The sequence below is a fragment of the Morone saxatilis genome, unplaced genomic scaffold, assembly GCF_004916995.1.
Source record: "Morone saxatilis isolate NCDOM2014 unplaced genomic scaffold, NCSU_SB_2.0 Contig1, whole genome shotgun sequence".
Lineage (NCBI taxonomy): Eukaryota > Metazoa > Chordata > Actinopteri > Moronidae > Morone > Morone saxatilis.
The window spans coordinates 21605761-21617968 of NW_023339651.1; the positions used below are offsets into that span (position 1 = coordinate 21605761).

The 12208-nt window shown below is 40.9% G+C and overlaps 2 protein-coding genes across 2 annotated transcripts; one reads left to right on the top strand and one right to left on the bottom strand.

Moving 5' to 3' along the window:
- The first annotated feature begins 1892 nt into the window (after window positions 1-1892).
- Window positions 1893-7608, top strand: LOC118326259 (cytochrome P450 26A1). Its single transcript, XM_035659228.1, has 7 exons — window positions 1893-2699; window positions 3100-3324; window positions 3805-4086; window positions 4615-4764; window positions 4874-5008; window positions 6006-6152; window positions 6581-7608. The coding sequence occupies exons 1-7, from the start codon at window positions 2511-2513 to the stop codon at window positions 6917-6919; spliced, it is 1467 nt and encodes a 488-aa protein (XP_035515121.1). The 5' UTR covers window positions 1893-2510; the 3' UTR covers window positions 6920-7608.
- Window positions 7609-11359: 3751 nt separating this feature from the next.
- On the bottom strand, window positions 11360-12161 carry LOC118334503 (TATA box-binding protein-like protein 2). The gene is made up of 3 exons (XM_035670428.1): window positions 12055-12161; window positions 11791-11958; window positions 11360-11656 (listed from the first exon to the last, which is right to left on the bottom strand). Exons 1-3 carry the CDS (start codon window positions 12159-12161, stop codon window positions 11554-11556), a joined length of 378 nt encoding a protein of 125 aa, XP_035526321.1. The 3' UTR covers window positions 11360-11553.
- Between the last annotated feature and the right edge of the window lie 47 nt (window positions 12162-12208).

Genomic DNA, 12208 nt, shown 5'->3' on the forward strand with positions numbered 1-12208 from the left:
AAAGAAATTTAAAAAATAGAAAGGTAATAATAAATATGAATAAATATGAAGATGATTAAAAATATGAAAAAAAAAAATAATGAATATAAGTTGAAGTATGTAGAGTATTTTTTTGTATTGATAATAAAAAAAATATATGAAATGATAGTAGAAGATTAATTATATGGTATGGATAAAGTATAAGGAGAAGAAAAGAAGTTTAATGAATGAAATAGTAATATGAGTAGGTGATAATTTTATATTGAGAGATAATAGTGAATTAATTGAAATTACAAGTTATATCAGGAAACGATTTTAAAATAAGAGGAAGGTACTAGAGAGAGACATGTTTTAAAAAAAATCTTAACAGAGAAAAAAAGTCAAAAAAATGAGAAGAAACTTGGGAGAAGGGGAAGGAAAAATGAATTTTTAAGGGAGACCGGAAAACTAGGAGAGAAGGATAATAAGGTGGTGTAAATATGGAATGAAAGTTGGGGTGAGGAGAGAGAGAGAGAGAGAGAGAGAGGAGATGGAGATCCAATCACATCCTTGGATTTATTTTTGTAATATTGGAGGGAAGCAATTTGGGAGATGGAAACCCTTACATTCAGCAGCTGGATAATATTCCATTACTTTGATTCTAATAAACAAAATTGGATTTTAATTGCCGTGTATCTGAATTATGGGGAGAAAGGACACAGTTACTGGAAAATAATACAACCAGTAGTGTAACTAATTACTGTTGGCAGGCAGTAATAAGTAAAATAATTATATTACTTTTTAAAAGAGTAATTCGTAATGAGTAATATTTGTAATAACTTGAGTAACTTGCCCAACACTGATAAACACTCAAAAAAAATGTATTGAGCATTGCTTAGATATAAAGTCACTAGCCAGTGTAGTGGTTTAATATGGAAGCCCATTTCTGTCAATGGAAAAGGATTCTGTAAGTCATTTTAATAAGAAATTTTCTCAAAATAATGACTCGGTATCTTAATATTTTGACTTAGTATCACAAAGTCATTATCTTGTGATAGTTTCTCATTATAAAGACTTACATAATCTCTTTTTTCTTTACATTTGCGGAAATGGGCTTCCATACCAGTACCCTGAGTGTAACCAGCATAAAGTCAAAGTCATGGAATTTTACATCCAGCCAATGATAGATCAGATTATATGTGCAGGCTTTTGGGAGACTGGAACGGTGACAGTTGCCATGCCTTCCCACCGGGGTGAACCTCAGGGCGCCCTCTTTTACAAACGCACACAGTCAGCCAGAACAGACAGATCCATCCATGTAATGCCTCGTTGTAAAAGCAGCAGCCAAGCTGTCTCACTGTCACTGACCCTGCCACACACACATAAACACACGCCCTGGCGTTATGGCAGGTCGTAAAAAACACACGAGTCCAAATGCGGAGCGAGGATGTGGTGACTCGGCTGATGAGCGCCTTCTCTCCTCGGTGTTTACTTCCCATGCGGCGTAGCCCGGGGATAACCTTGCGTTCCATATGCGTGCGTGCGTGTGTGTGTGCGCGCGTCCCTCCGCCTGTCTCTGCTGACCCAAGTTTGAACCCGCTGAGAGAGATATCATTTTTATAACACACACGGGGGAGAAAGCGGGTTAAAGTCTGAAGATTAGGAAGAGGTTCAATCTGCAAGCAGATTGATAGAAACTGTGAGTCAAGCAGAGGGCAGAGCTGATGTCCGGCTGCATTGAAACATCGTGAAGGCAAGAAGGAAGGGGATTAGGGCCATATCTGAAACATTTATTTAAATTCTTTATTCTGACTTTAAACTCAGAAGTTTGACCCTTTAATTTTTAAATATGTGGCCCTTAGAGGGAAGGATCAGGTAGACAGGTTGAATCATTTCAGCTCCACATGGTGAAACCTGTAAAGCAGGTTAAAATGCATCTAAATCGTATGATAGAGTGCGACTGGTGCAGGGACAGCCTATAAAATAATAGGAAATGAATGAATGAATAAACTTTGAGTAGCAGTGAGAGCCACAGGGAGAGGGATTAAGACATTCTTCGACCTCTTTTCCATTTTCTGAAGCAGCTGAAAATGTGCTGCTTAAAAGCTTTTTGCTCTTGAATGCGGGCCGCCCTGCAGGCATGATTACTGATCCTACAAGCGGGGCTTAAGCCAAGGTAATGAGTGTGTAAACTAGCTGCCTTATTGCCAACAAAGGCGTCTTGGGACGCACTGCCATTGTCTCGGAGGGAACCATCACCTTTTCTCAGTGAAATCCGCCGCTGCGTGCAACAGGAGGTAGGGATTAAAGATGCGGCCCTTGGAACAAATGGCGAAGCAAGTCAGCCAGTACAGGCCGGAGGCGGGGCCGAGCGACACCCACAATTAAAGATGAACTTTGAGTGAACTAATTTATCTGAGGGAGGAGAAGGTAACAGGCTGCCCGCGGTCTTGGCAGCCTATAAAAGCGCAGGATGAGCAGCCCGGAGTCTCTGTCGCTGACAGAGCTTCACCTGAGCTGCATCGCTCCTGCAACCGCCTGTCACTGCAAACATGGCTCTGAATACACTGCTGGCTACCTTCCTCTGCACCATCGTGCTTCCCGTCTTGCTGTTTCTGGTCGCGGTGAAGCTGTGGGAGGTTTACATGATCCGAGGCAGAGACTCGAGCTGCTCCAGCCCGCTGCCCCCCGGATCCATGGGCTTACCTTTCATTGGAGAGACGCTGCAGCTCATCCTCCAGGTAAACACACGGAAACACTGTCTGATGCCTGACATCAGAGGGATGCTCCAGGCGCTAGGAAATTAGATTTTCTCTTTTTTTCATGGCTTTCAGCTGATTTAATCTTGGTAAACAAACAGATTTCAACTTTGTGCGCTTCCATGAGGCGCTCACAGGTTAAAGATCTATTTCACTGAATGTAGTTTTAATTTAAATCTACCATTCTGACACTGCCTAATTTAATTGTTAAGATTTCGACATATTCTTTGATTTTGTCAAAGTAGAGATACATTTTAAACTCAATACATATCGATTTTTATTGCTCGGTTTTTGCTCTGTCTGTATGTGTATTGATTGAGCTGTGTGTCGTTATTCATCAATCATTTTGTATTGGTTTACATAAGTGTGTCCATGTTTGCAGAGGAGAAAATTCCTGCGGATGAAGCGGCAGAAGTACGGTTACATCTACCGCACACACCTCTTCGGAAACCCCACGGTGCGCGTAACCGGTGCGGATAACGTCAGGCAGATTCTGCTGGGGGAGCACAGGCTGGTTTCCGTGCAGTGGCCCGCCTCTGTGCGCACCATCCTGGGTTCCGACACTTTATCCAACGTGCACGGAGCCCAACACAAGACCAAGAAAAAGGTAAGATAATTCATATGAAACCCTCCTGGCTTTACTTCAATGGTTTAGATCTAATTCTGAGTTCTCGTTTGCGCAGTAACAGGGGCGGATTTAGAGGGGTTGCATGGGGTGGCAGCTACCCAGTTGGGTGTTAAATCCTGTTAAATGTAACACTAACATTAATTTAGATTAATAAAAAAAACATGCTTACAGAAATTCATTGAATGGTCTGTTATGGCCACATTTTAGACTAAGAGTTCTTCATTTGGGGCTTTCTAAAACTAAAAAAAAACTAAACTAAAACTTAGCAAAGTAGTATTTGCACTTGAAACAGGTTGAAGTATATTTTTACTGTTTAATTTGCTCTTAGAAAAATAAACTTTAAGAACTGAATTACAGGCAAACTACTAACATAAGATCTACTCCAAAAAGTAACTTGTAAGCCATTTATTTAGAAATAATTGTTTTCATTTACCTAACCTCCCTTCTTTCCTTCTCCAGGCCATAATGCGGGCCTTCTCCAGGGAGGCTCTGGAGCTCTACATCCCCGTCATCCAGGAGGAGGTACAGGCTGCAGTGAAGGAGTGGCTGGCCAAGGACTCCTGCGTGCTGGTCTATCCAGAGATGAAGCGTCTGATGTTCCGCATAGCCATGAGGATACTCTTGGGCTTTGAGCCAGAGCAGATCAAGACCAATGAGCAGGAGCTGGTGGAAGCTTTTGAGGAAATGATCAAGAATCTGTTCTCTCTGCCCATCGACGTGCCCTTCAGCGGACTCTACAGGGTAAGCATGAAACATAATTGCCATGCATTCAGAGGCGTCTGTGGCTCAGAGGCAGACGGGATCGTCCCACGTAACAGAAGGTTGATTGGTTCAATCCCGGCTCTCAGCCACATGTTGAAGGTATCCTTGAGCAAGATACTGAACGTGTGTGTGTGTGTGTGTGTGTGTGTGTGTGTGTGTGAATAGAGAAGACTAGACTAGAAAGGCGCTATACAAGTACAGGTCCATTTACCATGTGAAAAGCTTTCCCTTTTTGAAAAGCTTTAAACATGTGGATCAAATGTCAAAGTGAACCGTGAGGAGACATGCTTAGATGCATGACTATGGTATGGATATGGATTGGTAAATAAACTAATGACTGCATAGTAGAAGAACAGTAGGGATTTTGCAGTAAAGTGAATCTAGATTTTCATACTGTAACAGAATAAATGGAAGTCAATAGCTGCCTGTCTTATTCATTCATTTGTCATCTCCCCCAACCCACCACCCTCCGTCCCTCCCTGCTCCTCCTGTCTTCCTGTCCTCCAGGGTCTGAAGGCAAGGAACTTCATCCACTCCAAAATAGAAGAGAACATCAAGAAGAAGGTGCAGGAGTCAGACAGAGGGTCCAAACACAGAGATGCTCTGCAGCAGCTCATAGACAGCAGCAAAAAGAACGGGGAAACGTTCAGCATGCAGGTAGTCACACAATCACATCGCATCTACTTCATAAAACAACAAAGTCCTTCTTATGAACCATTGTGTTAGTTGGGCCCTGAACTAAACCTGTCTACATTTTTGTTTCCAGGCCATTAAGGAATCTGCTACAGAGCTGTTGTTTGGAGGTCATGAAACCACAGCCAGTACTGCAACCTCTCTGGTCATGTTCCTGGGCCTGAACCCTGAAGTTGTGGATCGACTGAGGCAGGAACTAATGGACAAGGTAAACTTTAATTCTATAAGTAAGCAGGTGCTGCAGTTGCGTTTTTATGCAATCAATATAACCGACAGTTGGATGCAATGAACAGTCCTATTAAATCATTAAGCTAGACCGGGAAAAGACCATTCTTGACCTTGCAAAAAAACTCAAAGCCTACTTATTATTGTTTCATGAGCTTTCAACTACATTTCATGGTCATCCTCAGTAATTAGAGTTCTCAGTTGTCATACTTGGCTCTTGTGATGACATTCTCCATGACCACTGAGCAAACTGTCTGTGGAGGAAGACCATGAGATATGGTGGAAAACCCTGGAGGGTAGGGCTGTAACTAACGATTTTTTGCATCATGGATTAATCTGGCGTCATTTCCTCAATTATTCCATTTGTTTTTTGGTTAATAAAATATCAGAATTTGCTGATGTTGATCAATATTTCCCAAAGCCCAAGGTGACATCCTATAATGTTTTGTTTTGTTTTGTCCAAAAAAAGATACTCAGTTCTGTCATAAAGGACTAAAAGGCTGAAATTGGAGAATTTGGACATTTTTTCATCAAAATAGTTGGAGCTTAATAGTTGACAATTAATCAATTCATTGACTATTCGTTGGAGCTCTAGTAAATGGACTGAGGATCTTTTCATAGAGATAGTAATCTACATCAAAGCTTACTCAGTAAAGACAAACATGTTAAACCCTGATCTGGAGCCAGATCATGAAGCCAGGTCAGGTGAACAGTTCTGAGATGCTCACATAAACAGCATACATGGGGGTTTTCCCCAGTCTGCTTTGATTATTTACTGGATAACCAGGCTTGTCTGAACCTGTAAGGCCAGCAGAGTTAATGAACTAACCCACAGTTAACAAGTGAAGTATGGATAGATTGTTTTTAGTTTGTAGCATCACCCATAATGGTTTGATTCCAATTCTTCTCCAACTATGATGAAACTTTAGTTAATACTGTTCTGTGCCTCTCCTTACCCACCTATTTGTATCTGTCTTCAGGAGGAGCAGGGGATAGACCTCCAGAATTTGAACATCGAGTCATTGGAGCAGTTGAAATACACCTGCTGTGTCATTAAAGAGACTTTGAGGATCAACCCTCCTGTTCCAGGAGGCTTCAGAGTGGCCCTCAAGACCTTTGAGCTCAATGTAAGTTAAAGATCCCCTCCAGACATGTATTAAGACATAAAACAAATAGTCTGCTTGGAACAATACTGTGTGTTTGAGATGTTTTTGTTGTATCTATAGTTTTTACATTAAAATGCTTAAAAAGACATCTACTCCTTTTTATAGAATTTATGAATATGCAAATGTTAAGTTTTCCTGCTGGACACAAGATGTCTCATACTTCCCTGTAAAGTTCTTTCTCAGTATATGTGCACTGGTGGATTTAAGTTGCATGTTGGACTAGGATTAAAACTCTTAACATCAGATTTTCAGTGAGCACAGAGACTTTCCACTTTAACAGATGAATGTGCACATCATTCTGCATCAAACATCACTGCAGGAACAAGAAGAAACATTGCTTTTGTCTTGTATCAAACCTGCTTACTGATCATTTCCCCTCACCATTTCAGGGTTACCAGATTCCTAAAGGCTGGAACGTTATCTACAGCATCTGTGACACCCATGATGTGGCAGAGATCTTCCCCAACAAGGAAGACTTCCAGCCAGAGCGCTTCATGACTAAACCCTCCACCGACTCCTCCAGGTTCCAGTACATCCCGTTCGGAGGGGGCTCCAGGATGTGTGTGGGGAAGGAGTTTGCCAAGGTCCTGTTAAAGATCTTCCTGGTGGAAGTGGTCACAAAGTGTCACTGGACTCTTTTAAATGGGCCACCCACCATGAAAACTGGACCTACTGTCTATCCTGTGGACAATCTGCCAACCAAGTTCACCAGCTATGTGCAAAATTAAAGTGAGATGATGAAGGGTTGTTTCCTAAAAGCAGTGTAAGTGAAGTGTCAGGTTTCCCAAAAGTCTCAAATCATCTGTGTTTTTATCCCGCTTATCCACAGGGGAACTACAGTATAATCAAGGTGCTTGGGGAGTTTTTGTTAGTGCTCATGCTCTTAGGAAACCGCTCAATGTCTGCATTTACATATAACCCAAGCTAGCAATTCTGATAATTTGGATTTATATCAATGTGGATTTTATGGAATATCAAATTGTAAATATTGTAGATGACTTAAGAAGGAATTTTACATTTTATATTATGATGTTAATACATTGGATTTATGTATATATTTTTTTACAGATATGAACAAATTAACCAGAGGCACTATACACATACATGGAACACTTTAATCAGCTCTGAGGTGTATCAATAGGATTATGTATATATGTAATGTAGAGTCTGTTTATATAACTTTTGTATCTTACCCCAACTTATTTAAGTGACTTATGTTATATTGTATGGGCTTTTTATTATTTAATCAAAATGTTTTGTGGAAAATCTTGTGTTGTGGTGTTTTTTTCTTTGTATTTCATTTAAATGAAAGAGTTAAACTTTAATGCAAGGCTGTCCAAAGTGGGCCCTAAGGTTCACTTAGGTCAACCAGATGTTTTTAGCAAAAATAATAAAGATTAACTTTACAAAGTTATAATGTAAATTGCTGTTTATGGTGGTTTATTTTTTGTGAGGTAACAATGCCCTATGAATTATTTTTCAGAATCTGATTGCAGGAAGTCAGTCAATAAAGGGAACTTAGGATCCTAGAAACATTTTGCATCTTAACAATACAAAGTTCAAAAATGCACCTAAAGTGTGGTTGGCTGTCGCCAGCTCCCGACTAATCCAAATATGTAAATACATGGTGCTGAGATGGGCTGAATGAAGCCTGGTTACTAAAAACAACACCCACCTGTCACTCAAGGTGGCTATCCCCTTAATTTGGCATAATTTTGCCTCAATATGATGTAATAAAATAAACCTCAATATAATGTAATTTGTGATTGAATTGAAATTAAATTTTATTTGTATAGCGCCAAATCATAACAGAAGTTATCTGAGGACACTTTTCCAAATAATGCAGGTCTAGACCGTACTCCTTTATTAATTATTAAGCCAGTCTGTCAATGAGCAAAAATTTGGTTTTAGTCTGTACAGGCACAGTACTCATGTTAATCTGAAATCACAACTTAATTTTAACACCTTAATTAATAAACAGAGACTATAATGAAAACAGAAGGCTTAAAAGTCAAAGTCATTAATGATCTGTGTGACTAACAGCAGCCCTCTATGGTTTATTTGAAAACACCAGGTAAAGTTTGTTGATGACACTTAATGTATTTGCTCTGTACACAGATAGTGGGTGGTCCACACAAACAAACACACACATTTTACACACATTCCATTATCCTTACAAAATCAATAAGTTGTGAGGAGAAGGGAAAATATGAGACAAATCTGTAATCCATAGAAGGAGGAGGAAGCAGAGGACTGATGACCCTTGCAAATGAGCAGACAGAGGGTGAAACAGAGTTCATACTGATCAGTTCAGTTTCAGGGCACTGAACCAGTGTAGACCTCTAGTTGAACAGTGGAAGTAGGCCAGTAGCATGGATACATGTTTACTGAAGGCTCAATGTTTTTTTACATTTAGGATAACAGTCAATGGATTACTGTTGAAGGTGTTAAAATAAGCTGCTTTGTTGGAATATTGAGTGTATAGCTTGTAAAAAGTTAGTAGAAGTACAGTACAGTAAATGGACGTCAGGGAAACTGTGCGGCATGACTCCGCTACTCTTCTATTCGTCCAATAAACTACCAGTCATATCCTGCCATGAACTCAGGGAAGTGACTGCCTCCAACTGTTTTTTTCTTTGTTTCTTTGTTTGCAGAACTAAGAGGAACAACAAAAGACATGATCTAAATGGCAGTCCACTTACATGTTTGGTGGTTTTCACAACTGATGTAAACCATACCCTAGTACACATGGACTGTACTCAAGACCACTTTCAAAAGTGTTCAGTGTTCACACTAATCCAATGCACTGGACTGCTCAAATGTACTCACATAGTGACCACCTGCCTGTAATGAACCTGAGACACTTCATAATGAACCCTGCAACATTAAACAAGGATGAATAAAACTGGGGTTAAATGTGTCAACTGGGTATATACATACCTACATATATTACATTATAAGTACTGTTTTTTAGCAAGTGCTGTCCTGTATTGTCAAGAAAAACTCCTGCAATACTCCCTGGAAAGGTCCTGGAAAAATTATTTCTTAATAAAAGCCTCCTAAGCCTCCTCAGTATGTTTCAACACTAACACACAGCCAAAAACAAAGAAAAAAGTCAGGACTGACCAACCAATACTGTTAAAATCAGTAAGCAACCATGGTTCTAAGATGAGATCAGTGGTCATCTGCTGCGATAAGCCATCTATATAGACAGGAACCAGGTCACTACAGGGCATGTAAATGGTCTCTGATTACCTGGTTATGTAAGTGGATGTAAATACACGGACTGACAGTAAAAGTTGTCTAAAGTGTTGTCAGTCTAATCATGAAATTCCGTCAGGCTCCTGAAGTTCGCGGATGACACCACCCTCATTGGGCTCATCTCTGGTGGTGGGGTGGAGGCCGCCTACAGATGAGACGCCAGATGGGACCCATCTGTGGTCTGGTAAGCCGAACAACCTGGAGCTAAACGCTCTGAAAACAGTGAGATGGTTGGTGTAGTGTTAAGAAAATAACCCAGCCCCACGCCGCCCCATCATCCTGTGTGACGTCCCCAGTTGGACTCGTGTGCGGAGTTCCGCTGCCACTTCCTGGGTACCATACATTACCCAGGACCTTCAAGTGGGAGCTGAGCATCAGCAAACACTTCCTCTCTGGTTAGGAGGCCATCAGGACCCAAAAACCTCACGCCACAGACACAGTTTCTTTCCTCGCAGCTGGTCTTCATTGACACTATTACTAAACCACCCTGTATATATGCATTACAGTAAATGCAATCCTGTTGGTTTTTCTATCTGCACATTGGTCAGAATATCTTTCCTGTACAGTTTTAGATCTTTCTATCTTTATCTTTATTTATTCATATTTTAAAAAGTACTTGATTTTTGCATGCACCAAGGCAAATTCCTTGTATGTGTAAAAAAAAATTTGGGGCAATTTGGCAATAAACCCAATTCTGATTCTGAAACCTTTTGCATGCAAAACTCTATAAAAGTCTTCCCTTAGCTTGGAAAATGAGAGCCAGTGTTTCTGAAGGCTGTTGGTAGCTTTTCTGGCAGATGTGCTTTAGCCTCTTTCACAAGTTGTTTCTCTTTCTGGTGCCCTTCTGATTTACACCCAGCCTCCCTCCACTCAACATCGACTTCTTAGCATTGTGCTGTTGTCCCTGGCCCTTGTTTATGTCTGTGCTACTTGCGATTATTGGATCCACAAATGCTGAACTGTTGTACTTATTGTAAGTCACTGTTGATAAGAGTTTCAGCTTAATGGCCAAATTGTAATAGTAAATTGTAGCTGACACGTTTATGTCCGGCCATCCTATCCCTGCTGGTCCAGCCCTCGAACGATGTGAATGAACTTTTCTGAACTTTGCCTCCTTTCCTCATTCTAAAGAGCGTCTGCTTCCCTCCATTGTTCACCATCACCCAGTGGAGACAAAACTTTGCACGGCCAAGGCCATTTTCGTCTAACTTTCTGACCATTGTAGTGAATTTACAACACAGTGTTGAAAGAGGTTTGAAACTAGCTTGCTTTCAATTAAATCCTCGGGCCTGAACATGGTCCAAAGTAAATCATTGTAAGTAGTGTTATTGAAGGCAGTACTTTTATAAACCCTACCACTTTGTTGCCATGAGAGAGGTGAAGGGTGGTGACAGAGGAAGCGGAGAAAACTACAGAAATAAAAGGGTAGAGAAAAAGAGAACAGAATCTACTCTGCTTTCCAAGCTGTGTAGCATTTTTTTTCCGTAAAATAAGATTTATTTTAACTCTCTGCATTCACTACAGTGGTTCTATCTAATACAAAGATGTCAGAGAACTGCTAGCACATTTTACACTAAAAACAGCTAGATGCCACTAAATCCTGCACACTGGACCTTTAAATGCAATATTTTCACAACACCTAACTTATGTTTTGTAAATCATGTGCTTAAATCCACCACAAAGGAAAAGTTTTCAAATCAAATACTAATGGAAATATTATTTTACTTAAATGCTTTAATACTCTTTGACACATTCTTGCTATTTTTTACAGCACACCTCTATATGATGTTAGCTAACAATTAATGTAGATTAGCTACCTAGTTAACTAGTGTTTCGCTAACTTAAGATGTGACTATATAAATGTATTTTTTATCTTTGAACCATCTTCAAACTGTTGTTGTCTTTTCTACATAGATTAGCCTAGCATATAGCGTATGTAAGAGCAGGAAAGGAGGATGTTGACTGAGGTTCTGACCAAGAATTGCTCAACTGTGATTGGAGCACAGATCTAAAATGGGCGGGGCTTATGAAGGGTCCATTATGAGACAACGATGATATTACTGTATGTGTTGTAGCGGTGACATAGCGTGTTGGGTTGAGTTTAAATACCAGTCAGAACCACTTTCCCGGAGACGAAGATGAGCAGGACGATGCGCGGTTTCACCATCCGGTAGATGAGACCTGGAAACAGCTCCGGCTCATAACTGTGGACACAAAACTGTAAGTTTATCCAAGCACTGGTCGGATCAGACGGTGTGTTTATCTTTAGACAGAGCTAGGCTAGATGTTTCCCTCTGCTTCCAGTCTTGCTAAGCTAGGCTGTTAGCGTGGTTGGTACCTGCTGAACTGCTGGTGTGTGAGGACCAGTCCCTCCAGTCTGATGGGGAAGCACACGTCACAGCTGGCCACCATGTTCTGGATCTTAAAGTCCAGGAAGCGGGCAGGAAAACCCAGTTTCTGAACCACGCGAGCGTATTTCCTCGCCGCCAACCGCGACTGCTCCTCACTGCACGTGCTCAGACAGAGAGAAAGACAGCTGTTATACCTACAGACAGACAGACAGAACAGTAACACACCAGCAGAGCCCCCAGACCCAGACGACCCCTCATTGGCTCCAGTGCAGACCATCTTCCCAGAGCTGAAGATCAGTGCAGTGGTTCTGGGCTCTCTGATCCTCATGATGACGGCTGCGAAACGCTGAAACAACATCACTTCACTTTCAGGCTCCTTTCTACTAAATCTTCTACTTTTCACTG